Source organism: Mus caroli, unplaced genomic scaffold, assembly GCF_978045245.1.
Source record: "Mus caroli unplaced genomic scaffold, Mus_caroli_1 scaffold_4, whole genome shotgun sequence".
NCBI lineage: Eukaryota > Metazoa > Chordata > Mammalia > Rodentia > Muridae > Mus > Mus caroli.
The window spans coordinates 75639012-75665351 of record NW_028227259.1 but is presented as its reverse complement, the minus strand read 5'-3'; the positions used below and the strand labels follow the sequence as shown (position 1 = coordinate 75665351).

Below are 26340 nucleotides of genomic sequence, written 5' to 3'. Positions count from 1 at the left end.
TTTGTTTTTTGTTTTTTGTTTTTTGTTTTTTTTTTTTTGAGACAGGGTTTCCTCTGTGTCGCCCTGGCTGTCCTGGAACTCACTCTGTAGACCAGGATAACCTCAAACTCATAGAGATCCATCCACCTGCCTCTGCCTCCTGAGTGCTGGGATTAAAGGCGTGTACCATCACTGCCCAGCTAAGATTGTTTTTTTTTTAAAAGTTAAGATATTGGAAAATGAATGACAGTGGTTGCCACAGTGTTGAAACCTGCCTCTCCTTTTAGCTTACCACTAAATTAGGAAGGATTCGTTTTTAATGGGTACAAATAACAGCTGTGAATTAAAGGTTTACCAGTGACAGTCATCTCTCAGCCTTGTATTTAGTCCCATAAACTAGATTCACGTTATTAACAAACAGAAAAGGCTATCTTAACTTTATTTAAAAAAAAAAAAAAATCAGTTGCCATTGTCATCTGTTATCTGCACTGACTTTTCCCCAGGTCCGTTCACTCTTGAGTATGCTGGGTAGAGAGTCTACAGAGGAGTTTTGTAGGGCCATGCTTCAACCCACAGCCCTGGTCCCCTTCTTGAGTATGCTGGGTAGAGAGTCTACAGAGGACTTTTGTAGGGCCATGCTTCAACCCACAGCCCTGGTCCCCTTGTGAAAGGGCTGCCGCTATCCTGGGACGTCTTATATCTTGAATGACTTCCTCCACCTCCTTGCCTGGCTGGCCTGTCTTTATTCCTTTGTTGTATACTGTCTTGTGTGTATCAGAGACTCATCTGTGCATAGAAAATAGACCCCAGCAAGCTGGGAAGTATTCTATATGACTCTCGGGCTTACTTCTGGCATGTAAGCAGAGAATAAACTTGAATGCAGCATATGCAGGGTGTCATGTCACAGCAGGCACCACGAAGAACTTGCGTGGGCACACAGAAGGACGGATTGGCTGAGGGTAGGGGAGTTGAACTCTTAAATAGAGTATGATTATGTAAGTTCCATCTTGAGCGAGAGAGTGACAACTGAGCCAACACTAAGGGAGAAAGACATGCTCCGTCTCGGGAAGGAGCATCTCTGACATCCAGTATGGGTACCCTGAGATGCTGTAGAGGCAGCCGGGAAGATGCTGCGGCAGGTCCCATCTCCCAGGGGCAGAGCTGTAGGAACTGAGGCTGGAAGGATTAAGCAGGAGGTTTGTTCAATAAATGAGCTGGGTTCAGCTTAATGCTCACTTCCTCACAGTGTCCCTCCAAAGGCCCCTCTGTGGAGCACAGCCAGGCTTGTCGTTGTGCACCTGCCCTGCGTTCTCACCTCCCATCTGCTCGATTGTATCCTCTGCTGGTTCCAGCAGGCCAGGGACCAGGTTTACTTTATAACATTTGGTACCTAAGACTTGTATGTAAATCTCAGTGAATCATTAACTTATTTCAGACTTGGCAGACAGGTCTCAGAAGGCTCTTACAGTTTACGGGCACTGACTGATTTTTTTTTTTTTAATCTCTGTTTGTCTTTAACTCTTTCCCTAGGCTGTTAAAAATGAAGTCAATGTCCCGTGTTTGAAAAATTTTGTGGAGATGCTGTATCAGACTACATTTGAACTTAGTTCCAGAAAGAAGCATTCACTGGTACTGAGAAGTGTTTCAAACCTTTGTGTGCTCCGTTGGGTGTTTTAGTAATTGATTTATGGCCCCGGTAGAGATTGAAGAAGTGTAAAATGTGAACTTGTAAAATACCCAGGACAGGGCGGACTTTGCACATTTTAGATTTTCTACTTCTTATTATTGGGGGTGGGGCAGACTGTTAGAGATGGGGAGGGGAGGAAAGGGAAAGGGAGGGGGAGGAAGGGAGACAGAGAGGCAGAGGAGGGAGGGAGAGAGGTGGTGAGATGGGAGAGAGTGGGGAAGGGAGGGAGACAGTTTATTGAGTAACTATGAGGCTCCTGCCTGCTGAGTTGTAACTGGAGCACTGTCTTGTAGCTGGCCAGTCTTATTTCACTGCCTCTGTATTTAATGGGTCCTTCAGACTTCCTGCCCAGTGTTTCCCTGTCTTGACAGGTGTCTTAAGCTTTATATTATGTTATATGTTGAATATAGTTTTCTGTTAAACCATAACTTTTTTTTATTGTATACCATACAATTGTATTCGAAAGTATCATGTTTTAAGAACCATTCCCCGTGCCGTCTCATCATTTCTGTTCTGAGGCCGATGGCACTTTCTTCCCCCCCAGTAAACCCATCTGCTTCACACCATTTTCCTGCAGTTAGGAAAAGTGTGGAGAATTGGCCAACTATTGACCATCAACACTGAAGCGAAAATAATCATGAATCTTACTTGTGGCAGACATGGCCCTAAATGCTCCACATTCTTTGGCACACTTGAAGTTGGCACATGCCTCCATCGGACATTTGTGGTCATCACTGGTCACTTTACACGTTTGGAAAATAAGCCTCTGCAGTCACGTGCTTGGCTGCAGTCAGCTGGAATTCTAATTCCATGCTGACCCTTGCTCTGCTCTGTTCAGAAGCACTGTAGTGGGGACTGGATGAGAAAGTGCAGGGAGAAGGAAGAACCTGTCCCATTGGGGGATGCTGGCTTGAGGAATTGGTCTCGGGGAATGCGGTCTTCCCTCATTCCTTGTTAGCCTATGAAATGGCGTTTCAGATTGAAAATGGGGAAACTGTATTAAAATGTCTTGAAAAAAATTTTTTTTCTTTAGTAGCACAAATGAAGCCACCATCCAGGAGTCCCGCACCTTGCCGTGAAGAGTGTTAATTCTCTTTTTTTCTCTCCCTGGCAGGCTTTGTACCCACTAATTACCTGTCTTTTATGTGTCAGTCAGAAACAGTTTTTTTTAAATAACTGGCATATTTTCCTACAAAACTGTTTGTCACATTTAAAGGTAAGACACTGTTACATCTCTGACCTGTGGATACTGTGATGTGTTCATTTCTCTGTGTCCACAGAACAGTAAATAGCACAGCTTTGATTACTCTTGGTGTATTTGAATAATACGTTTGTGATAGTCTCTCGTGGGCTTTACTTCTGTAGCGAATCATGTGTTGGAAATAATAAACCTTTACTTGAACATTTTAGTTTGTATTAAATGGAGAATTATGTATTTCAAGAGCCATCATATCATCTTAGATATGGTGATATTTACTTATAAATACAATTATCAAGAATTATGAATAAGCTATTACTTAGTCTCCTAAAACCCTTCATGTAGGTATTTTGTTTGTTGTTCTAAGAAAGTTCCGTAATGTTGGCTCAAGCCTGAGTTATATCAAAAGCTTTGATAGTAAATTGTCACTAGATGCCCCACAGTGAGTGTGCGCAGCCGGATCTGAACCCGGGGCACCAAATCCCCAGCTTGTGAGCACCTTAAGCTGTTGTGTGACCGGAGGGTACTTGTTACTCACACCATCTGGCACGACCACACTTGTCCTTTCCGAGTGTCACCAACACAGGCATGAGAGACTGTAGAGAGACTGTTTTTCCCCAGGATGCTCTGCTCGCCTGGGCCTCATTTCCTCTTCGGCTACGAACACAATCAGCGTCTAACACTTAGGGTGAGACTTGGTTCCGGGTGCCTCTTCTGCATGTCCCATGAATACAGAGCTAGGGAGTCCATTCGAATTCTGGATTACAAGTCAGAGAAGTGTGATCGATTGACAGTTCCCTTCCTGTTCTTTGTCTGAGTTACATCGGAGACTGAAAGCCTGATGTTTTGACAGTAGGAAAGCCAAGGCACAGCCAGGTTAAATGACGGTCTCAGGCCGTGTGACTCAGAGTATTGTGAACAACAGGACTGACTCCTTTATCCTTCAGGAATAGTCCTCTGGATATAATCTTCAATATCTTCATGATTTAATATATTATCTTCAAACCTGCTTTGACTTTCTAGTAAGGTATATGGAAGCTGTAAGTCTTCCAAAAGCGCTTTTGTCTGATTTTACTTTTATACTTATATTCATTTATATTGTCCCTTCTTAGACAAGACTTGAGATACCCTCTTTGGTTATGAAAACCTCCAAGACTAGATTAAGCTGGTTAAACATTTCTTGTCTCACAACCAGGAAAGAAACACTACCAGGCATTTACATGGTAACTGTTTCTGTCCTCATTCTGATGGAGTCACACCGATATAGGTGCTAAAGGGAGTGTGCCTCCCCTGAGTCCATTTTCTTTTTTTTTGGAATGTTTTTTAAGATGTGCATTTAACGTTTCTGGGCATGACAGTTCATACCTTCCTGTTGCTTTGTTGGAGTTTCTTTATATCTTCGTTTCCACCTAACATACTTACAATGCTTTCCCGGTACCTTAACCCCTCCCCCCTCCCCCCATTTTATTTATTTTTTTATTTATTTTTTTGTCTTGAGGCTTCCATTTAAAGCGCTGTTTTCTTTGAGCCCTTACCTCCTGTTAAGTATTTCTGGCATATTGTCCATTTGAGTGAATGGCTGCATCAATCTGCCAGGCTAAAGGAGATAAGGCCCACCCAGCATAGCATGGGTATTTGGATTTCAGTTGTCTTGGCCATTAACCCTTAACTTACATTAAGGCTCTATTCAGCAGAAATTGTGCGACTTGGCTCCTGCTTTTTAAGCTTCCGATCATGTGGCTGTTGTGCTTAATTATGAAAGGAGATTTAAACATTCTAAGAAATGTTGTGCTAGTTATATGTAACAGCAGGTTGTATTTTTATTTCTCCTATTTGTTGGAAATTTTAATGAAAGGCCTTTTCTAATCAATTACTTGATTCAAGTGACTCTATTTATTTATTTATTTATTTATTTATTTATTTATTTATTTTTAAATCCACCTAAAAGCGTTTTCACTTAATTGTCACCACTTCTTCCTGGGATTCAGTTTTCCAATGTCTACTGGATGCTAGATGGGTTGAACATTGACATTTTCCCTGTAGCTGAGGCAGAAAGAGGATAAATGGTCTGTGTGTAAGTAGCCAGTAGTGCTAGACATAGGTCTGCATCGACAGTCACCCCATTTTATGACGTCCGTGCCTTCCGGTCGGCCATACTCTTCTTAGAATGTTCAGAAAGCAATGCTCCATTGTTTTGAGGAAGCATCCTGGATATTAAGATTTTTATGCTCTTGAGTTATATGAATAAGTATAGTGAATTTTCTAAGCACTTACAACTATTATATATGCAGCTTTAAAAAAAAAAAAATGACCCTACCAGGCCGAGGAGACAGCTCAGGATAGTGGCGGCCAGAATTAGGATTTCCAGGAGCCATATAGGTGCTATGTGGGCATTGCACCCTCCCTATTATCCAGCACTTGGAAGGTGGAGCCGGGATTGATCCGCAGGACAGACTGGCCACCTAGACTAGAACAGCAGCTTCACTCCAACTGAGAGAGACTGCCTGTCAGCTGGGTAGTGTGGAAAGTAGTGGGGGAAGAAAGACTCCAGGAGTCAGCCTCAAGCCTACACACACACACACACACACACACACACACAGTCGTCTCACACACAGACACACACTAAGAAAATTTATAAAGCCAGTATGCCACATCTTTAACTTGGCAGTCATCATAAAATAGGCTTCGTTGCTATCTGCTCGTGTGTGAGAGCACTGAACAGTTAATTTTTAAATCTTTGTACTCTTAACGGAAATATGGTAAATTTCCACTCCTTTATCATTAGTCAATTTCGGTTCAATTGGTTTACGAATACCAATTTTAAAGTTTCTGAAGAATTGCTAAGAGTCAGAGGAATGGAGCTGGGACCATGGAAAAATAACCTGGGGACTGGCCCGCCATCATCTATCCGTAGTTTTCCTCATTTGAATATAATGTTGGGAGGAAAATGAGGTAATGAGACATGTTAGTTCTCTCCTAGCTCGAGTGTCACAGGCTGCAGGATCCCCAAACTTTGGGATTGGTTTTTGTTTTGTTTTGTTTTGTTGTTTTGTTTTGTTTCCTTAGCATTTCTGGCCACTGCCTCGGAAATGTCAGATTTCTTCTAAATAGAGGCCTTGGTGAGGAGCTGCCGTGTTTTGTGCTTATTTTCATCTAACACGCATGTGCCGCATCTCATGTTTATGTTTGCTGTCTCACGTTGCTTTATTCAGATACCATCTAACAACAGTATCAGAAAACAAATAGAAACCCTGCAGGTGAGTTGTGTTGGCGTCACCAAGGAAAGTATTGCTTTCTTTTCTTTAAGAGCGACATTTGTTTTTTTTTTATTATTTTGTTTTGTTTTTGTTTTTCCCCCTTTTACCCATTGTTGCATTGCATGTCTGAAGTATTTACCTCAACCTGCTTTTACTGTGTGTGGAAGAGTTAGCCCAGAGAGGGTGCCCCCTTCAGGAGGTCGGCTGTTACTGCAGCCCCAAGAAGGTAGACTTTTATGATGTGGGTGACAGTGATGTGGGTGACAGCGGCTGATCCTTTGTTTAAGTTATGCTATCCAACTATATTCTAAAGGAAGGTGTTAAAAAAATGTTCCTGTGAAATTAAGGAGCTGATAGCTTGGGCTTTCAACATGGTTTTGATGAGTGAGTTTTTGAACCTTTGTCCCTATTGGTTTGGGTTTTCTACAAAGCAATTTTATTTTATTTTTTAAGTTCACATTAGAAAAAAGGGAATGTGCACATCAAAATGGTTGCTGTAGGGGTCATACCTAACTGATGTGTCGGGACTTTGTAGAACACTAAAGTCCTTAGATTTTTATGTAACAATCGGATGACTCTGATTTGTACGAATGTTACCTAGAGAATTACATACACATCTTTGTTTAAGGCCTAGATCAATGTAGGCTATTTCTATTGTCCTAACTTCACACAGCAGAGTGAGTGAGTCGATGCCTTTCTATCTCCCCCTCCCCCTCCCCCTCCCCTCCTCTTCTCTCTCCTCCCTCCACCACGGACATGCTGTTATGTAGTGCTTTGCTTTCTGAGGGCTCCCGCAAGTGTGTGGGGCTGAGTCTATCACCACCACGACCTCCAGAGGGCTCTCAGGGCTGGAAATGTCCTCTGCTTGCTCTCTCTCTCTCTCTCTCTCTCTCTCTCTCTCTCTCTCTCCCTGTCTTTCTGTTTCCTTGCTGACATCATAGTGTCATGTCTGATATATGGGGTCCAAATGGTAAGAAGGAAAGTTATATCTTATTGAAGACATTATTACGCAAATTTGGTTCTTGGGTTCATGAATCACTTTTAACTTTCGTGGCTTTAGTAGCAAATATAAGGCCACCCCAGGGGTGGGGGTGGGGGTGAGGTTGATGTTTGGGATGACTTGGATCCTGCCATGGAGCAAGGAATTGCAATTGAGAGCTATTGAGGGTGTTTGGATTTTCCAGTCTCAATTCTGCCCAGGCGTTATGTGCACAGCCTTGGGTGACGTCTAGTGTTTCTCAAACATCCTCCATCCTTTTGCTTTAAACTATTTGTAGTAGATGTCTGCTATTCTAAACCTTAAAACAACATAGAACTGCTAAAGTAAACATAGCATTTTTAAGAATTCTTGCTAGACATGGCTTCCTATACTTTTAATCCCCATGCTTGGGAGACAGAGGCAAGGAGATCTCTGTGAGTTTGAGGCCAACCTGGTCTACATTGCTAGTTTGGAGCCAGCCTGGTCTACATTGCTAGTTTGGAGCTAGCCTGGTCTATATTGCTAGTTTGGAGCTAGCCTGGTCTATATTGCTAGTTTGGATCCAGCCTGGTCTACACTGCTAATTTGAGGCCAGCCAGGCAGGGCTATGTAGTGAGACCCTGTCTTAAAGAATTCTTTGTTAGTTGCCATATGGAATTGCTTAACAAGATGGAAATCTTCTAGAATGAATATTTTAAAATACAGATTTTTTTCTTAGCAGTCAAACAGCAGATATAATTTTCAAAGTTTACACTATCTCATTGCATGACTGCAGTCTCGACAACAGCTAGAGTGACGAGAGCATTCACCAATACAACAGGCTGAAATCAAAGAGTTTTCTCACTGTGAATCATAAAGTAATTTAAGTAGTGTCCTGCTTCTACAGAGAAGTTAGGACTAGTCCACTTAATGCTGAGTGGACACCCAGCGTCGTGTAGGCTGTGACCTTTTGACCTGTGAGGTAGGTACCCTCTTCCCTCCTGATAAAGACAGGCCATCACAGAACACAGGAAGTGACGAAAGGACATCCAGGGCTTGGGTTTGGTCCTGGGTTTCTGATTTCATAATTGGGCTCCCAAGGTCTCTCTTCTCTCACAGAAATGTGCTCACTGGTGTCTAGTAGTATTTCACAGATTCATGTGACTAACACGATTTGGTATTTCAAACTTGATCTGCCTATGGGCTGCAAATGAATTAAAGGGGCGTGGCCCATCGATTGTGTCAGTATTGTGGTATAAACCACTTATCAGGGAGTTCGATGCTGTGTGTATCATTCTGAAATTCTCCGAAATGTTGGTAGGATCCTAATATTCTCTCTTATTTTAGAGCCTAAAGCTTGGCTGCTTTATCGATGGCCACCTCTGAGCCGTCTATACTTAGCAAAACTAAATGCAGGCCGACTTATTTAAACTTCTTAGACTGAACAGAACAGGGATGGGGTGGGCTGCGGGTTAGTTGTCATGAGAGAATGTGTTTGATCTCAAATGTTTACCAGTGCTTTTAATATATTTATTTTTGTTCTCTTTTGTTTCTGCACAGAATAAAGACCCTAAAATGTCTCGAGTTGCACTGGAGTCTTTGTATAGGCTGTTGTGGGTTTATGTAATTAGGATAAAGTGTGAGAGCAATACTGTAACGCAAAGGTGAGTGCTGGCTCAAAGTGCTGGGTCTTAGCGTACATCTGAAGTGAAATCTTGGCCAGTAAGATCTGGCTCCGGGATGAAGTGTGTGCTTAGCACGTGCAGGGCCCCGAGCGCTAGCCTCAGTTCCAAAAGAAATAAGTAAAAGCCTGTGACAGTCATCCGGGTGGCAGTTACCAACACTTTGTGGAGAGGGAGCTGCACTCCCATGACATAAGGAGCAGGAGGGTGACCTTGTCCTTCCGATCTCATGGTCATTAAGTGTCTCTTCTGTCCGCAGTCGCCTGATGAGCATAGTGTCTGCTCTTTTCCCAAAGGGCTCCCGCAGTGTGGTCCCCCGTGACACCCCTCTCAACATATTTGTGAAGATCATCCAGTTCATTGCTCAGGTGGGTGCGCCTCCTCCCCGGCCCCCTCGCCCCGGCTGCCAGCAACAGCCATTTGTCATAATGGGGGTTTTCAGAGGTGTGCTGTCAAAAGATTAATACTATTGAAGAGTGAAAAGGTATGCTTAGAATGTTTTTAATAATAGAGGATGCTAATGACCATGTGTGTGTGTGTGTGTTGTGTGTGACAAAAGATAGAAGGAACCTCATAGGTGGACGCACAGTTAACCAAGGGTGAGTTGAGGAACTATGTCATAGCTCTAATAAAAATGCCTCAGTAATCTTATGTGTGTGCTGTGTATTACTTGTGTGTGCATGAAAACCAGAGATCAACATCAGGTATCCTATAATATTGCTCTCAACTCTTGTTTTTGAAACTTTATGGTGTTTGTGTGTGTGTGTGTGTACATGTGTACATTGTCGTGGGAACAAGCACTTTTCCTAGTAAGTTTCAATTGCTATGCTAAAATGCCACTGACCAAAATCAATGTTGGGAAGAAAGGGCTACTTTAATCTACAGTGTTCAGTTCCCCATCTGTTAGCAAAGAAAGTTAGGGTGCAGGAGCTCAGGGTATCAACCTGGAGACAGAAACTGCTGCAGAAGACTGGCTTCTTATAGCAGAAGACTGGCTTCTTATAGCAGAAGACCTGCTTTCTTATAGCACCCAGGAATACCAGCCCAGAGGTGGTACTGGGTGGTACCGCTCACAGGGAGTTGGGTGCTTGCACATCTGTCATCAATCAAGAGAATGCACCACAGGCTTGCCTACAGACTAATCTGAGGGGGGCTCTCAACCAAGGTTCCCTCTTCTAAAATGACTCCAACACATGTCAAGTTGACTCAAAAACTGATCAGCACGGCACCTTCACCTACGAAGCCCTCTCACTGGCTCTTTCTGCCTGAGTTTTTGAAGCAGGGAGGGCCTCTTGACCCCAAAGCCATCTGATTGGCTACAGTGGCTGGCCAGTGAGCCTGTGGAGCCCTCCGTTTCTATAAGGTCCTGCGGCACCTTAACTCATGCTTGCACAGCAAGGAACGAGCCTTCTCCACAGCTTACAGTCTGGATTCGAGAGTTCAGATGCTAGAATCTACTGTGGCTGAATCAAAGAGATCTTTTAAGGAATAGAGAGGGGAAGGGGAACTTACGAGCTGTGGAATAAGAGCCCTCCTCCATGAGGATGCTTGAGGGCTGTACTGCTTCTGCTGTGGTTCCCCACCCCACCCCCCACCCCCCCCCACCCGGTGTCAGAGGTGGCGACCTCTTCCTCTCCACCCCCTTTCTCCCAAGTCCACTACTTGTTAAGGCTTCCATCCTCTGCCTAGCCTCTGCAGAACGGAAAGTTTACTACGAGGGTGTTAGGTGGATTCTGTGTGAGCCGCTGCCAGGTCTCAGTCACGTTTCCCTGTGGAGCATCAGTCCTGTGAAATAAGTGGACATTCCCTCCTCCACTCAGGGACACGCTGGTCCCAGGAGATTCTTTATATCCCTTTTGAACCGAAGCTAGACAGTTTAGTTGATCCATGGTCAAATTATCCTTTTACAATGGAAAAAAGTGGGGGCATTTAACTAAAGTGGGTGAACATCTCTGATTGGAGACTAGAAGAAATGGTAATTACCAAGTGTAATGATTAACGAAGCCAGTTGAGTTTTGGTCCTGTTTTGGAAAGCAGTGCTGTTAGGTTTTTCTAGAATTGTCCCTGTGTCCTCTGGCGAGTCACTTCACTGCGGTAATACGCTAGTCCTGTACCTCAGGCACCGATGCCGGCTCCGTTAGCTTTTTATTCTATTGAGATCCCTTCGCTGGGGTCCCGTTCTTAGCATTTGTGGTGGATGAATATTTAAAATGTACCCTTCTCCTTGGGAACTCATATCATTGATACTAGATGACATGTTTTAAACATATGTTTAATTAACTCATATGTATTTTTTTGTGTGTTCATTTATGTTTATAAACTTCCTAAGGGCAAAAATCTATATTGTTTCCAATATAGTATTTCTCAGCTAGCTTACTTTATATTCTAGGAAGGTACAGTGATTTATTAACTCATTAATTTCTTCCCTTAGGAACGTTTGGATTTTGCAATGAAAGAAATAATATTTGATCTTCTCAGTGTTGGAAAGTCTACAAAAACTTTCACCATTAATCCAGAGGTAAAAATTAAAAAGTTACATTGCAGCAATAATGAAGCTTTCAAACTGGAAGTAGACATGTTGGTCCTTCTGGGGTTTTATGTGACCCTTCAGTCAATCTGTTTGGGGGGGTTGGGCAGCAAGTTTGAAAACCCATTTAATGAAAGCTGGATAAAGGAATCCATTAACCCATTTACTCAGATGCTTATGGTAAGTGATAAACTGAGGAAATGACAGTTAATTCTAGCACCTGATAACTTTCTCACTCCTTCAGGGTTTCTGTGCATCTGCGATGGGGGCTCTGACCCTCTGATGTGTGAGTTTGGAGAACATGGCAGGACTTTGTCATATCTAAAAATGAGTAACACTTTAAAGCTTGACCATATTTACATAGTGAACACGAGTGAACACTTGCACACTTGCGTCCAGTGTTCTGCATTGCCACCCATTGGGATGCCTGGCCTTATAATCTCCAGTGCAGGTCACAGAGAGGGATGTGTGGGCTGAGGCAGTTGGATGCCGACAGGAAAGCAGGACATTTACTGAGCAAAGAGACATGGAGAAGCAGTCAGGACTGGGAGAAAGGGTGTGTGTGTCTAACTCGTGGCATTTTGGGACATCTGAGATGGTGGGCAGGTCGTAAGCAGTGCACTCAGAGTGGCCAGACTCAGGGGGTTTTTTTTGGCAGACTGGAATGGACAGTGATTGATGCCACATTAATCCGTGTAGTTTCTGTGGAGAGAATACAAATGACAGGAGGAGCCTGGAATGTGGGTAGAGGTGGCCCAACCAGGAGGAACACCGAAGTGGCAAGAATAGGCAGTATTTGGGAAAAGAGAGTACTTGATGCTGCCTGAGCTATGGAAAGGGAAGGAGATACAGTGTGGCCCCTGGTGAGGGAGAATAAACTTGGGGGCAGCTTATTCCGTTAGGATAGTTGAGAGAGCTAGGGGACATGGATATGTGTTCAGTTGGAAGAGAAATGCCAAGAATAAAAGAAAGAGAAGGGGTGGGTGCTCCAGAAAGTGCAAGAACCCATCGTCTTAGTTCTATTTCTGTGAAGACACCATTACCAAGGCAACTGTTACAAGGGAAAGCCTTTAACTGGGGGCTTGCTTACCGTTTCAGAAATGTAATCCATTATCTTCATGACAAGGAGCATGGAGCAAGCTAAATCCTGATCTCTAGACAGAGAGACAGAGGGAAGAAGGGAGAGACAGAGACAGAGACACTCTGGGTTTGTCACGGGCTTTTGAAACCTCAAAGCCCACCCCAAGGCCATACCTCCTAATCCTTCTAATCTTTTCAAATAGTGCCACTCCCTAGTAAGAGCCTCTGGGAGCCATCCTTAATTCAGACCACCACATTCATGGAAATTCCAACAAGTCTAGGAGGCCATCACCCCTGCACTGTGAGAAGACCAAAGGGGACCAACAGCATGTCTGACTGTCAGTAGTCTGGTGTGATTCCTTGAAAGCTTGAGTTGATACAGTTTTTCCCTGTAAAGGAGAAAAGCGGTCTTAAGCGAGGGGAGGGGTGCTGAAAGAGCCAGGGTAGTTGCGAAATCGCAGAGAGGTATCAAATGAGCCTTAGAGACAAGGGGAGATAGTTGACTCAGGACAATGAGCCCCATCTGGGAATTTGAAATTCTGCTACCTGGGCTGGTTCACAGTGTCAGGCAGACAGATTAGATCCCTTCTGTCCTTCTTTCTCCCAACCCCCTTAGCCTAGGCAATGCCTGGCCCTGATCTCTTCCTCTTGGGTCTGTTTTCTCTGAAGAGGATGAACATCGGCCTTCGAGTCTTCCTCGTCATCGCGGACAGCCTGCAGCAGAAGGATGGCGACCCTCCCATGCCCACCACAGGAGTCATTCTTCCCTCAGGAAACACTCTTCGTGTGAAAAAGATTTTTCTCAATAAAACCTTGACAGACGAAGAGGCCAAAGTCATAGGTCAGTGGTCACTGGAAGGAATACGTTTCAACTATGCTGTGCAAATCCGTAGTCAAGTCTAAAGTGTACCCATTGCCAAGTGTGGATGCCCCAGTGCTACAGTGATCTAGCGATCACATTTTGATGTTTCTAGTATTCCTGTCAAGAGTCTTCCTGTTAAATGTGCTTCCTCATAGGTTACCATTGTGTATGTTCTGGCCTTTAATGTTTCTGTGCAATTTGTACGCAGTAGCCCAGAGCATGTTACAGGTGGAGCATCTTCTAACGTAGTAGCAGCAGCAAGGTTTCTTCCTTGAGAGGCTGATAGGTTGTTACTACAGAAAGCAGTCCTTCATGCAGTTGCTGGCATTCTTGTGATGGTGTCCTTCCTCTCTTAGGAATGTCAGTTTACTATCCTCAAGTAAGAAAAGCATTAGACAGCATTCTCCGACATTTGGACAAAGAGGTTGGGAGACCAATGTGTATGACCAGTGTGCAGATGTCCAACAAAGAGCCTGAAGACATGATTACGTACGTAGTAAATACATGCCTCCGTGGCGTGCCTCTGCCTCCACGGCTGCTTCCATTTTCACAGAAGGGTACACACAAGTTACTTGCTTCCATATACTTTCCCCTGGACTTCTTACATGTGGCCATTTGCTATAGTTTCTTTATCTTTTTTTTATTATTATTAGATATTTTCTTCATTTACATTTGAAATGCTATCCCGAAAGTTCCCCTATAACCTCTTCCCCCACCCCTGTCCCCTGCCCTGCTCCTCAACCCTCCCATTCCCGCCTCCAGGCCCTGGTTTTCCCCTGTACTGGGGCATATGATCTTCACAAGACCAAGGGCCTCTCCTCCCATTGATGGCCTGCTATAGTTTTCAATACAGAGATTCCTCCCCCATGCTCAAATTTTTTGTTATTTTATGCAATGCTCCACTAGTGTAGATAATGTAAGTCTCATAATGAACCTGACTTTCATTTGTCACATGAATAATTTCCACTTAACACAGATATGTATTATACGGTTGACTTCATCAAGTTTAATAAATGACCCTACTTACAGAGTCCTGCTTAAAAAAAAAAAGAAAAAAGAAAAGAAAAGAAAGCCAAGAGTCCTGTAAATCTGAGAGCCATTGTAGAAACCAGAGAGTGCCTAGGGAATAGAGCATGGGCAAGTCTTTTAGAGGCAGCCCCTCCCCTACCCGCCATGCTTGCTGTTTTTCACCTAGCATCTTTTCTCTCTATTGTTAGATACTCCCTTTCTGTGAGGAGTTATGTTTTTTGATAGCCATGCCTGTTGTTTGCTGTAGAGAATCAGTATTCTCTAAAAGGGGGTTTTAGATGTAAATGTAGATTTAGGAATCTGCATTGCAGGTCTTAGAATATACTGTGGGATATTTTGTTCTCTGGGCTTATGTACTTTATGGCTCTTGCTTACAGCTGTAATATAGTGTTCTGAGAGTTTTCAAATGTGAAGGTTTCTGTGTGTGTGACTTCCTCTGAGACATTTTCTCCTGCTCATCACAAACACTCTTGCGTTAAAGTCAACAACATTTACATCCAGTTCCTCCCGTGGTCCTATGCGAGCCTCATGGATACAGTAACTGTCCCCTGATCAGCTTGCTCTCCTTTCACAATTCCATTTGAATTTCCCTTCCTGGGATCTCTAACTGTAGTCTAACAATGAACTTTAAATGGCAAAGAGGGGCATGTAGTGGACCTAATTTATTCCTTAGAAAGTCGCTGTGGCATGTCTGCATGCTGCATCTGGGCACAGGTATCTAGCTTGTCTCACTGTGGTCTCATGGGGCAGTGCTAACACCCAGTAATGATATCTGTATCTGTGATAAAGGGGAGTTTGTAGAGCCAGACATCATCAGAGGTCTCTGAGACACGCTGCTCCAGTTACGTTCACATTTATTAGAGAAGATGCTGTGACAACCTGAAATTGCAAGAATTTGCTATGGTTTTTGGTTTTTTTGGTTTTTTCCCCCTCCACTTTTATCTCTGTTGGCCCCAGCTTCTCTTCAGTTGTCCATTTTAGTAAATGTCTTACGGACTGGAGAGCCAGTCCTGACATTTGTGCCATTATTGTTAAAACAGTAGCTGCGGCCTAAATGGGATCCTGTATTTTTTTTTCTTTTTTTTTTTTTTTTTTGGTTTTTCGAGACAGGGTTTCTCTGTATAGCCCTGGCTGTCCTGGAACTCACTTTGTAGACCAGGCTGGCCTCGAACTCAGAAATCTGCCTGCCTCTGCCTCCCAAGTGCTGGGATTAAAGGCATGCGCCACCACCGCCCGGCTTTTTTTTTTTTTTAATCTGGCTTTTGGTCCCTCTAATCCATGCATCGTAAAGCCACACAGAGTAGCAACTGTGCCAATATCTCTAACAAAGACTGACCCAAACTCTTCGAACATGTTGATTCTTGATTGCGCAGGGATTATTATTGGAGTAACTAGAAAATGATGAGGGTGAAACTGAAAAGCGTCTCTTCAAATACAGACGAAAACGAAAAGCCACGCATTAAGTGGTTTGTAAAACTTGTGAATAACTTCCCAAAACTATCGTAGAGGAGGTGAGAAGATAGCTCAGTGGCAGAGCTCCTCCTGCCTAGCATAAGTAAGGCCATGGATTTGGGCCTTAGCATCGCCTCCCTGCCCCCCATCGTAGACACACACATAATAAAATTAAATTGTATTAAACATCTGTCCCTCAGGAGGGACTAAGTCTTAAAACATCAGTGCATAGTAATTGTGTAAAATCTAAACAGATACGGGTGTGTATCACAAGAACAGTCAATATGAATCCTCGTCTATGAGGACATCTGATTGTAAAACTTATCATTTCAGATATTTTTAGCATCAACACGACTTTTACTACTTACTTATCTTGTTGCCGTGTGACAAAATACCTGAACCACAACAGCTCGAGGAAGAAAAATTGATTTGAGTCCGTAGCTCCATCCTTGTGTGGAGCGAGGTCATGGCGGCGGGGCCTTGAGACAGTCAGTCACGGTGTGCTCACGACACAGAGAGCAATGAATGTTTCGGCTCTGCTAGCTTTCTTTCTTTGATATCGACCAGACCCTGGAATAATGTCTCCTACCTTCACAATGTGACTCCCTACCTCGATCCAGTGTAGGGAATCCCTCAAGGCGTGGCCCGAGGTTTGCACCCTGTGTGCTTGATGCTAGGTCCTAGGAAGTTCACAAGCCACGTTAACCATCACACAGCTATTCCTGATAGTAACTGGTATTTAGTGGTGTTTGTGAATAACTAAGTTCTTTTTAAATATAAAAGTGGATAGAACTTTTTAAGTATTTAAAATTATAAAGTTATTATACATGTTTCCTAATTAATGAGATCAGGTATTAGCCCTCATCTTCCTGAATGGTCTCCGTCCTTTCCGTTGTTTATGGATGGCTGCTGGGTCTGTATGTGTATTTGCTTGTGCCCCCCCCTTTTTAAGATTTATTTATTTATTATTATATGTAAATACACTATAGCTGTCTTCAGACACACCAGAAAAAGATATCAGATCTCATTACAGATGGTTGTGAGCCTTCGTGTGATTGCTGGGATTTGAACTCAGGACCTCCGGAAGAGCAGTCAGTTTTCTTAACCACTGAGCCCTCTCTCCAGCTTGTGCCCCCTTTTTTTATTGGACCCATTAGCCTTGAAACTATGCTCCTGCCTTCTGTAACATTTTTGTAAAATGGATCTTTCTACCCCACATGATATGCTTCTTATTCCGTTTTCTGTTTGTTTGTTGTGATACATTTTTCAGGGGGGAAAGAAAACCCAAAATCGATTTGTTTAGAACCTGCATTGCTGCAATTCCAAGGTTGATTCCCGATGGTATGAGCAGAACGGACCTCATTGAGCTGTTAGCAAGGTGAGTGGCATTATTCCCGACTCTCGTGTTCACAGCAGACGCAGCTTCAAGCCATCTGATTTGCTCTCTTCGTTCTCATCTTTTATTAACCCCCTCTCAAATTTTTAACTTCTAACTTCCTCCCGAGTTCCCCTTTCAGCCCCATTTCCCGGTTCACTGTCAGTTCACTGGGTTTACGTGACAAACATCCCTTACGTGGTGCTCAGTGAGGTTTCAGCATCCTGAGGTCATCCCACCCACATCAGCATCCTGAGTAGCGACCACAACCCAGTTAGCTTTTTCTGCTGCAGGAGAGCCTGCTGCCTTCAAGCGTTTACTCCTCTTCTTCCTCCATTAGCTCTATAAAGTAGATAAATACCATGGCAACCACACTTAAGTGAAGTCTCCCAGCCTAATTCTAAGCCTGCTGAGGCTCTGCTGTGTGGGTGCCCCTGGGGATCATGCAGTTATGGGGTCAGCTTCTCCATGGAAGACCAGAGAGTAAATATTTCGTGGTTTTGCTGATTGTGCTATAATCCGGAGGTTCTCAACCTTTGGGGGTAGGGGGTGTTGAAAAACCCTTTCACAGGGGTGACCTGAGACCACCAGAAAACACAGGTATTTACATTAAATCCATAACTAGCAAACTCACACTTTGTGAAGTGGCAGTGGTTGGGGGGTCGCTACCATATGAGGAGCTGTATTAAAGGGTAATAATAGTATTAAGAAGGTTGAGACCCACTGCCTCAGTGTGTGTCCTGTCTGCATTCCCACTGTGGCATTACAGAAGCAGCCAGACCATATTGCAGGACCGAACATGACTGGGCATCTGCTCTGGAGCCTGCCCAGAGCCACAGTTGGCCAGCCACACCCTAGTGGAAAACCAAACACAGTGACTGGTTTGTTTGCTGGTTGCTGGGCAATCACCATATTGTGTAAATAGTGACCAGATTGCTACAGCACAGTAGCTTGTTCAAGCCCTGGGTGAGAACACCTGGCACTTCCCAGACAGCCTTGCGCCTCCCTCAGGTGCTGGGACCCCGGAGACGGTGGCATTTGTCTCTCAACTATGAGGAGTCGAGGGGCTCACTTGAAACTGCTTTTCCATAACTTCTCTCTCCCCACTCAGCCTCTTTATTGCTGGCTTGTGGCACTGAATTGAACCTAAAGGCTTGTACATGTTAGGCAAGAACTCCTCTATAGCTGCAGATCCTGCTGCCCCATGTATAGGTACACGTGTATGCTTCATTTTGAAATAAGGTCTCACTAGGCTCTCAAAGTCGACCTTGATATCCTCTGTATGCCAGGCAGGTCTGAACCTGGGAATCCTCCTGCCTCAGTCTCTTAAGTATCTGCAGTTTGATGTTTGTGCTAAGAGGCTCAGCTCTCCCTTAATTTTTTTTAATTAAAAAAGAAACTTTAATTTCTTCTTATCATATGTGTATGTGTATGATGGGTGGGGGACACATGCCATGGCACAGGTGTAAAGTTCAGAGGTCGTCTTTGGATTGGTGTTGGTCCTTTACTTCCACCGTTGTGTGGGCTCCCAGCGCTCAAGAGTCAGAAGCAGGAAGAATTGAGAATTGGAGGCCAGACTGTGTTATATACTGAGGCCTCCGTCTCCAAAATACAATAGATAAAATATAAACAGTGCAGAATTAGAAAACTGGCATCCTACTAGGAACCTGAAGTGCTAACCCGCAGTGTTCGTCCTTACTGCAGTGAGCAGCTACTGTCAAATCCATCCTCACTGGTGCCACCTCAGCCTCCCTTGACCTACATCTTGCCGGAAAGATGATCCTGCAAGATAAATTTCTGACATCACCCCTCTTACCTCCCCCAATAATGAAGCCACACCTGACAGGCTCAGGCGAGGGATGCTGGGGCCGGAAGGAGCCAGCCTCGGAGCAGTGAATGACAGTTTAATTGCTACCTCCTTTCCTTCCTCTCCCTGCAGCTGTCATTTTAAATTAATTTACTTGCATGGCCAGAAAGAATCTAGAATATGTTGGTTTGGAATTACAGTGTCTAACTCTTCCTTACTCAAAAGTAAGGGAAGCCAGAGAGCAGACAACCACACAAGGCGTGTTGTGAATTTAGAGACCTCTACAAAGTCTTGAGGGAAAAATAATCCCTTGAATTTAATTAGCAAGGTCCCATTGTTCTCTCCCCTGCACAAGGCACGTACGTCCTGAGTCACACTGATTTGGTATGAGATATTTAGACAGTCACGGGTTTAAAGGCATTGTAAATAACTAGTGTTATTTGCTCCTAAAATATGCCCCACTGCAATGGATGTCTCTTTAGTTTCTGTCAGTTGAAAGCTGGCTTATAGTGAAGACCAGAGCTGAGATCAGCAAACTGATACCTCCCTTCTTAGCCACATACCATCCCCCTCACTCATCATAACTTCGCCTTCCTGTGCATGTGTGTGGGAGCGCGCGCACACACACACATGCGCGCGCGCGCGCGCACAGAGTATGCCTTGGAACTACCTGTTCCTTCAGGTCATCTCTAACTTTAATGCACTTGCCTTTATCATCAGCCACGAAAATAATCCTCAACTCCAGATCGGGACTGCAGCCATCTTTTAATTTTACCTATCCCCCACCCTCTTAAAAATCTTATAACTAAAATTATGATCAGTGTATTGAAGTGTTTAAAAAGTAACTTAACTTTTTAAAATGTTAATACGTACTGAGTTACTAAGCCCTCAGCTAGTTCGGACCTGGTGGGCTGTGGCCCATTTTATTTTCAAGGCGTAGCCCTTTTTTCTTACATTACTCCCATTCCTACCCTCAGGAATGACTTCTTTTGACTCCATCTTGATATTGCCTTTGTAATGAGCTATTTATATTCCATCTACAACCATAAATGCCTTTAAGAAATGGTTGACATTAGTCATGACCTCTCCGGTAACTAAATAAGTGTAAGTTATTATTAAGATCCCGTGTGGTTGGATATATTTTTATATTGATTATTGGAGAGCACTATAAAGTGTGTTAAGGATTGAAGGAATTTGCAGTGGATTTCTGATACCATCTGTATTTCCAATCAAAAGTCTATCAATTAAATTCAAGACTTACTGTCCTGAGCGTTAGCAAAACCATCAGTGATCGTGAATCAATTCCCATGGAATTTAAACTATAGACTGGTACAGACAGGGGCTCATAGCAGTGCAGAGTGAGCCTGGCGTCTGTCTTCATGCTCCCAGAGCATGTGAAGGGACGGATCAAGTATCTTAGTTTTCAGTTTTAGGAGAGACGGATGTTGGGGTTTCTTACTTTTAAGTGTTAGGTGACGGCAGGCACCATGTTTTACCCCGCTACCCACTCACGGGCTTGTGTGGAATTGTGTCTTGGACAGGCTCACGATCCACATGGATGAAGAACTGCGGGCGCTGGCCTTCAACACCCTGCAGGCACTGATGCTTGATTTCCCAGACTGGCGGGAGGATGTGCTTTCAGGCTTTGTGTATTTTATCGTTCGTGAAGTGACTGATGTCCACCCCACCCTTCTTGATAATGCTGTAAAGATGTTGGTACAATTAATAAATCAGTGGAAACAGGCAGCTCAGATGTACAACAGGACCCAGGACTCCCAGGTACCAAGTGCTCTCCCACTGTATTGCCTTGGGGCTGATCAGTAGTAAGTGACGGGTTGTGAAGTTAACTGACACACGCTGGCTCTCGTTGTTACTGGTCGGAATGACCTTCTTTTGATGATAATCCCTTGTGCTGGACTTTCTCCTCATTCATGTATTGGCTACCAAGCGTTTGTGTCCGGCCTTTAGCCTTCTTCGTTTGGTATCACGTTAACGTTTTATCAAGCACCGGAATCATAGAATTAATTCTTACAGTAAGGCATTTCCAGCATTTCAAAGCTTATACCTGAAACCTTTGGTACTGTGTCATTTGGATTGATGGCTTTTGCAAAGGCTCCAGTTTCTTGAGCGCACAGGTCTGTGCTTCTTTACCATATAAGGGTTGGGTTTTTTGTTTGTTTGTTTTTTGTTTGTTTGTTTGTTTTAAGACAGGGTTTCTCTGTGTTGCCTTGGTTGTCCTAGAACTCATTCTGTAGACCAGGTTGGCCTTGAACTTTAGATTCACCTGCCTCTACCTCCCAAGTGCTGGGACTAAAGGCATGGGCCACCATGGCCAGGCTCCATTGGAACACTATTCTCGGCATACTCTGATTTCTTTGGTGATCTGATAACAGATCAGTTGAGCTTTGAGCCTCACTCCCCCTACAAGGGCTCTACCCCCGAGATGCACACCAAACTCTGCTTTTATTTTATTTTGAGACTCACAAAGTTACTGCCCAAGCTGGCTTTGAACTCATTCTGTCTCCTACACTGGCCTGAAACTTGAGACCTTCCTGCTTCAGCCTCCCGAGTTGCCGAGATGGCAGTCCACACCATCACACCCAGGCCACACTATTACATTTTAAATAAAGTAAATGCTGTTTAGTCACTTGAGTGGAGGCAGGCCTGTTACCATAATGCCTGTAATTTGCCTTACTGGTTACTGTTCACTTTTCAAATCCACACATTTTTAAAACTCTATCTGTCTTAACTTGCATTGATTTTTCAAGCACGGCATTGCTAATGGAGGCCCTCACCCCCCTCCTCTGGAAAGGAACCCATATTCCACTGTGTTCCATGTGGTCGAAGGCTTTGCCCTGGTCATCCTCTGTAGCAGTCGGCCTGCCACGAGAAGGCTGGCAGTCAGCGTCCTTCGAGAGATCCGGGCTTTATTTGCACTTTTGGAGGTACCTAAGGTAAGGGAGAGGCATCTCGGGGAGTCATCTCGTGAAGCGCGGAGGGCATACTTTACTTTGTGGCTGCCTGCTGGAGTGGGCCTGATGCAAACCCCAGCCTGCCCATCCGCCCCTCCTCCCTCCACCAGACCCTGCTCCCCAAGTCTTCACAAGAAAAGAGGGCGAGCTCACACCCTATTCAGCTTCACTTCCCTTTGCTTATGTTTCTTAAGCATTCCTCATTTGTTTAGATGTGCGGTCGCTCTCCTTTTTACAGGGTGATGATGAGTTAGCCATAGATGTGATGGACAGACTGAGCCCATCCATTCTGGAGAGCTTCATCCACCTCACGGGGGCCGATCAGGTAACTGGGGAATTTCCTCTCCATCTTATCTTGGGACTTAAGGCAGGTGAATACACACCCACATCTGTGCATATGCGGAAATGTGGAAATGTATCTCCTTAACAAACGCAACAGTCATAAAATATTTCTGGAGCATCCGAAGGGTTTTAAAGTGCGTGTGCTGACGCCATGGCTAGTTCTTATTGCCATTAAAAATAAGTTGGTCTTGGTACATTTTTAGTCTTTTCCTAAGACATTTCCCTTAAATGTGATGTCACCTGACTGTGACCTGCTGCTTAGTGGTTCTGCAAAGTCATGCAAAGAAATACTCTTTAAATCAAGGGGGTAGAGGAGGGAAATCTTGGATTTCTTTGCTTTTTTCAGTGAATATTTTCATTTACTTTTTGAAGTTAAATAAATAGTATGTTAACACGTAGAGAAACATTTTGTCAGAAATTACAAAAAAAAAACTGATGGTATAAATTTCTTTAGTTCTCCTCTCCGTCGTCTTCTGTCCTTTCTATCTCCTCGGTTTGGAATAGAACCCAGGGACCTATCCAGCCTAAGGCATGCAAAGGTCTTTTAGTTTTATGGAGTGTGGGTGGGAAGGGGAGGGAAGTCAAGAGTCCGAGGTTGGGACAGGAACAACGATGACAGTTACGGCTTGGATTTTTAATTCTCCCAGTTTGGATTATGTGGATGAAAGATTTATTTATTTCTGCCCAACACCTGGTTCTTATAACTCATTTGTTATACACAACCTAAGGCAGGTAATAATAAAATTTTATAAGCCTAAGACATGATTTAAAATGCACACAGTTAAAAAAAATTGTGTTTTAGGTCACTATCTATGTATTATGGTAACAAATAGAATAATAAGTGACTTATTTTTGGTTTGGTTTGGTTTTTTTTCAAGACAGGGTTTCCTCTGTGTAGCCCTGGCTGTCCTGGAACTCACTTTGTAGACCAGGCTGGCCTCGAACTCAGAAATCGCCTGCCTCTGCCTCCCAAGTGCTGGGATTAAAGGGGTGCAACACCACTGCCCAGCAATAAGTGGCTTAATAATGCCTTAAAGAGTGCTTAATGAATGAAATGTAAAAAAGGCGGATCTTAATTTCTTTAAGAATCTGAATGTTAAGGAACAAATATTTAATGATGCGCACCTCTGGCGACAGCTCACATTATAGGCTGTGCCATTTTGTTGGGATGGGTTTTGTTCTACTTCTGAAGAGTTCTGTGGACTCAGGAAAGTTGGGAATTCACACCGGAATCACTTAAGCTGTGGATCTTACCCTTCTTGGTTCATACAGCCTTTTGAGAATAGTGAAAGCTACAGCATGTCTCTCTTGAGGATTAACCCGGTGGAAATGTCAGAGACGCACTCCTTCCTTAAACCTAGCTTCAGCCACATTCCATGTCTTCTATTCCAGAAAGCACCAATCGTCCACTTCCCAAATAAAGCACCTCCCTTAGACAACCTTTGAAAGTTACTCAGATGCGTGATAATCATTTGTGCCCTCTCTCTCTCTCTCTCTCTAGACTACTCTGCTGTATTGCCCTAGCTCTGTCGATCTGCAGACATTAGCAGATTGGAACTCTTCTCCCATCAGCCACCAGTTTGATGTGATCAGCCCCTCACACATTTGGATATTTGCACATGTGACCCAAGGCCAAGACCCCTGGATTATAAGTCTCTCCAGTTTTCTAAAGCAAGAAAACCTTCCCAAACACTGCTCTACAGCCGTGAGCTATGCGTGGATGTTCGCATACACCAGGCTGCAGCTCTTGTCCCCCCAGGTGGATATAAAGTAAGTGCTTTGAATAGAGCACATTTCACAATGGGTAGTCAGCTTTCATGATGTGTGCTTTTGAAAAGTGACATACACTGGAAAGTCTCTGAGTTGTGTTATAATATGGAGCGTGGAAAAGGCATGAAGGCTATAAACTCATAGAGCTCTCTTACCCATTCTGTCTCACATGATAGGCTTCGAATACTTTATTCATGTCTCTTGTCCTTCCACAGAGACTGAGTACTTGTAATAAAACTTTATAATAGCAATGTCCTTTTAAATTGGTACATAAAAACTTTCTAAATGTGTGTGCACTTGATAGTTGCTGAGGAGAGAGAGTCACTCGGTTGAGGGTGTGGCTACTGGTAGGTGCCCCAGTCAGTGCATGGCCTGAGCCACACATGTGAGCAGTGGTAACTGGACCTGGGGGGATGGGTTTATTAATAACAGGAAAAGAGGAAGACAAAGTTGGGAGGGCAACAGTGTGGTAGACGGACGGAGGCAATGATGGATAAATATGAACACGGTGCATTGAGTTGTGAAATTTTCAAATAAAATTATTACTTAAAGAAGACGTGTGCGATTTCTACTTCTTTTTTTTTCTTTTTTTTTTTTTCAGTAGCCCCATCAATGCTAAGAAAGTAAATGCCACCACGAGCAGCGACTCGTACATTGGCCTATGGAGAAACTACCTGATCCTCTGCTGCAGTGCAGCCACCTCCCCGTCCCCATCAGCACCCACAGGCTCCGTGAGATGCTCTCCTCCCGAGACGCTGGCGTCCACCCCTGACAGTGGCTACAGCATCGATTCCAAGGTGGGCCTTTCTCATCCTCTGTGGAGTCCCAGTGATTCCACCAGAGGGATGTCTTAAGTTTCCTCTCATGGAAAACATCATAAAGAGCTTGAAGAATACATCTTTCATTTTCACTGGGTAGGGAGAAAAAGTACTTCAAGAAATTCTATTTTTATCTTTGTAGATTCCTAGTTAGAATCAAGAATAAGAGGTTTTTCCCTTGGCTAAAGGGATCGCATTCATAGAAATAGCATACTGAATGTTTTAAAGGAAGTCATAATGCATGTTTCTTTTTACTCTGCTTCCCAAGCCATTACACTTCTCATTGCCAACAGGAGTCAATAATTCATTCATTCATTCATTAGTTCATTGATTTGCTCATTCATTCATTTGTTAGTTTTATGAGACAAGTTTCACCTATAACCCAGGTTGGCTGAGAACTTAACTGTGCCACCTGAGCTAGCCTCAGACTTCCAGCAGGCTTCCTGTCTTAGCCGCCCCAGTCCTGGGATTACAGGAGTGAACCTCCATACCTTGTTCCAGAAAACATGATCTAAGTACTTAGATGCTCTTACAGAACTTGCCTAAATCACACAGGAACACAGTGGCTATAGGAGAAGAACCATTAAAATAGATTTCATGGTAGGAAGCAAGGCATCATGGCATGGTTGAAGGAAACTGAGTGTCGGGATTTTGTCTCTCTGTGTTTGTGGATCTAAAGACAGAAAACATCTGGTTGGGTCCATGGACTGTTATGTGGTGCTGGGTCTTTCTCTAAGAAATACAGAGACCCACAAACAAGTTCTGTGAATGAACTTGAAGTAAGCCAACAAGCATGCCATTTAGCTTTTCTAGGTTCCGTGCACTGAAAACTGAGTTTGATTCAGCATTCTTGTTTGCCACAAAAAATGTCATCTATTCATTGTCTTTGACCACAGATTGTTGAAATGTCAGGTTATTTCGCTGGCTATGTAATTGTCAATGCCATTCTGATTTTTTTCCCTCAGATCGTTGGCATCCCATCCCCTTCTTCCCTGTTTAAGCACATAGTTCCAATGATGCGCTCTGAGAGCATGGAAATCACAGAGTCCCTCGTTCTAGGCCTCGGCAGGACCAACCCGGGAGTCTTTAGGTAACTTCCTTCTTATGTTCTCTCTGTGCTAGAGTAACAAGTGTGCACATAAGCGAGGCGGAGTGGGGTGGAATAGAGGCTGGCTAAGTTTCCTTCCAGCCCTGACTTCTCCACTTTGCCATGCAGATGGCAAGTCAGTGCATTTGAGCCATCTCTTTCTCATCTTACTGAGAGAATTTAAACCTTATTTCCTCCGAGGTATTGTTCTCCGACATCAGCATTTTTATATAAATGATCAAGTCGTGGGTGGACTTTGTTTACTCTGGCTTTTAATTTTTTTTTTCCTCAGTTCTATGCAGTGAGCACATTTTCAATTTAAGTTAAAATGTAAACCAGGGTCTATATAATCTTCTGTTGGGACAAATACCGGCTCAGTAAACAACTGTGTGTGTTAACCAGTTATTTTTGACTATCACTGTAGTAACCCATAGTGACCTCAGGCTAGCCTGCTGTAG

General features: G+C 43.8%; 1 protein-coding gene across 12 annotated transcripts in view; it reads left to right on the top strand.

Moving 5' to 3' along the window:
- Fryl (FRY like transcription coactivator) overlaps positions 1-26340 on the top strand; it is a 233378-nt gene that overhangs the window by 135184 nt on the left and 71854 nt on the right. For 9 of the 12 annotated variants that reach the window (XM_029477617.2, XM_029477615.2, XM_085836757.1 and 6 more), the window contains 15 exons: positions 1510-1608; positions 2781-2882; positions 6077-6121; positions 8640-8743; positions 9021-9129; positions 11193-11279; positions 13038-13209; positions 13587-13719; positions 16982-17089; positions 20435-20672; positions 21662-21847; positions 22104-22190; positions 23709-23977; positions 24579-24774; positions 25761-25885. In XM_029477617.2, the coding sequence (XP_029333477.1) occupies positions 1510-1608; positions 2781-2882; positions 6077-6121; positions 8640-8743; positions 9021-9129; positions 11193-11279; positions 13038-13209; positions 13587-13719; positions 16982-17089; positions 20435-20672; positions 21662-21847; positions 22104-22190; positions 23709-23977; positions 24579-24774; positions 25761-25885 (2060 nt within the window). The remainder of the gene's footprint in view (positions 1-1509; positions 1609-2780; positions 2883-6076; positions 6122-8639; positions 8744-9020; positions 9130-11192; positions 11280-13037; positions 13210-13586; positions 13720-16981; positions 17090-20434; positions 20673-21661; positions 21848-22103; positions 22191-23708; positions 23978-24578; positions 24775-25760; positions 25886-26340) is intronic. The other 3 variants (XM_029477619.2, XM_029477614.2, XM_029477613.2) reach the window with 1 other exon arrangement.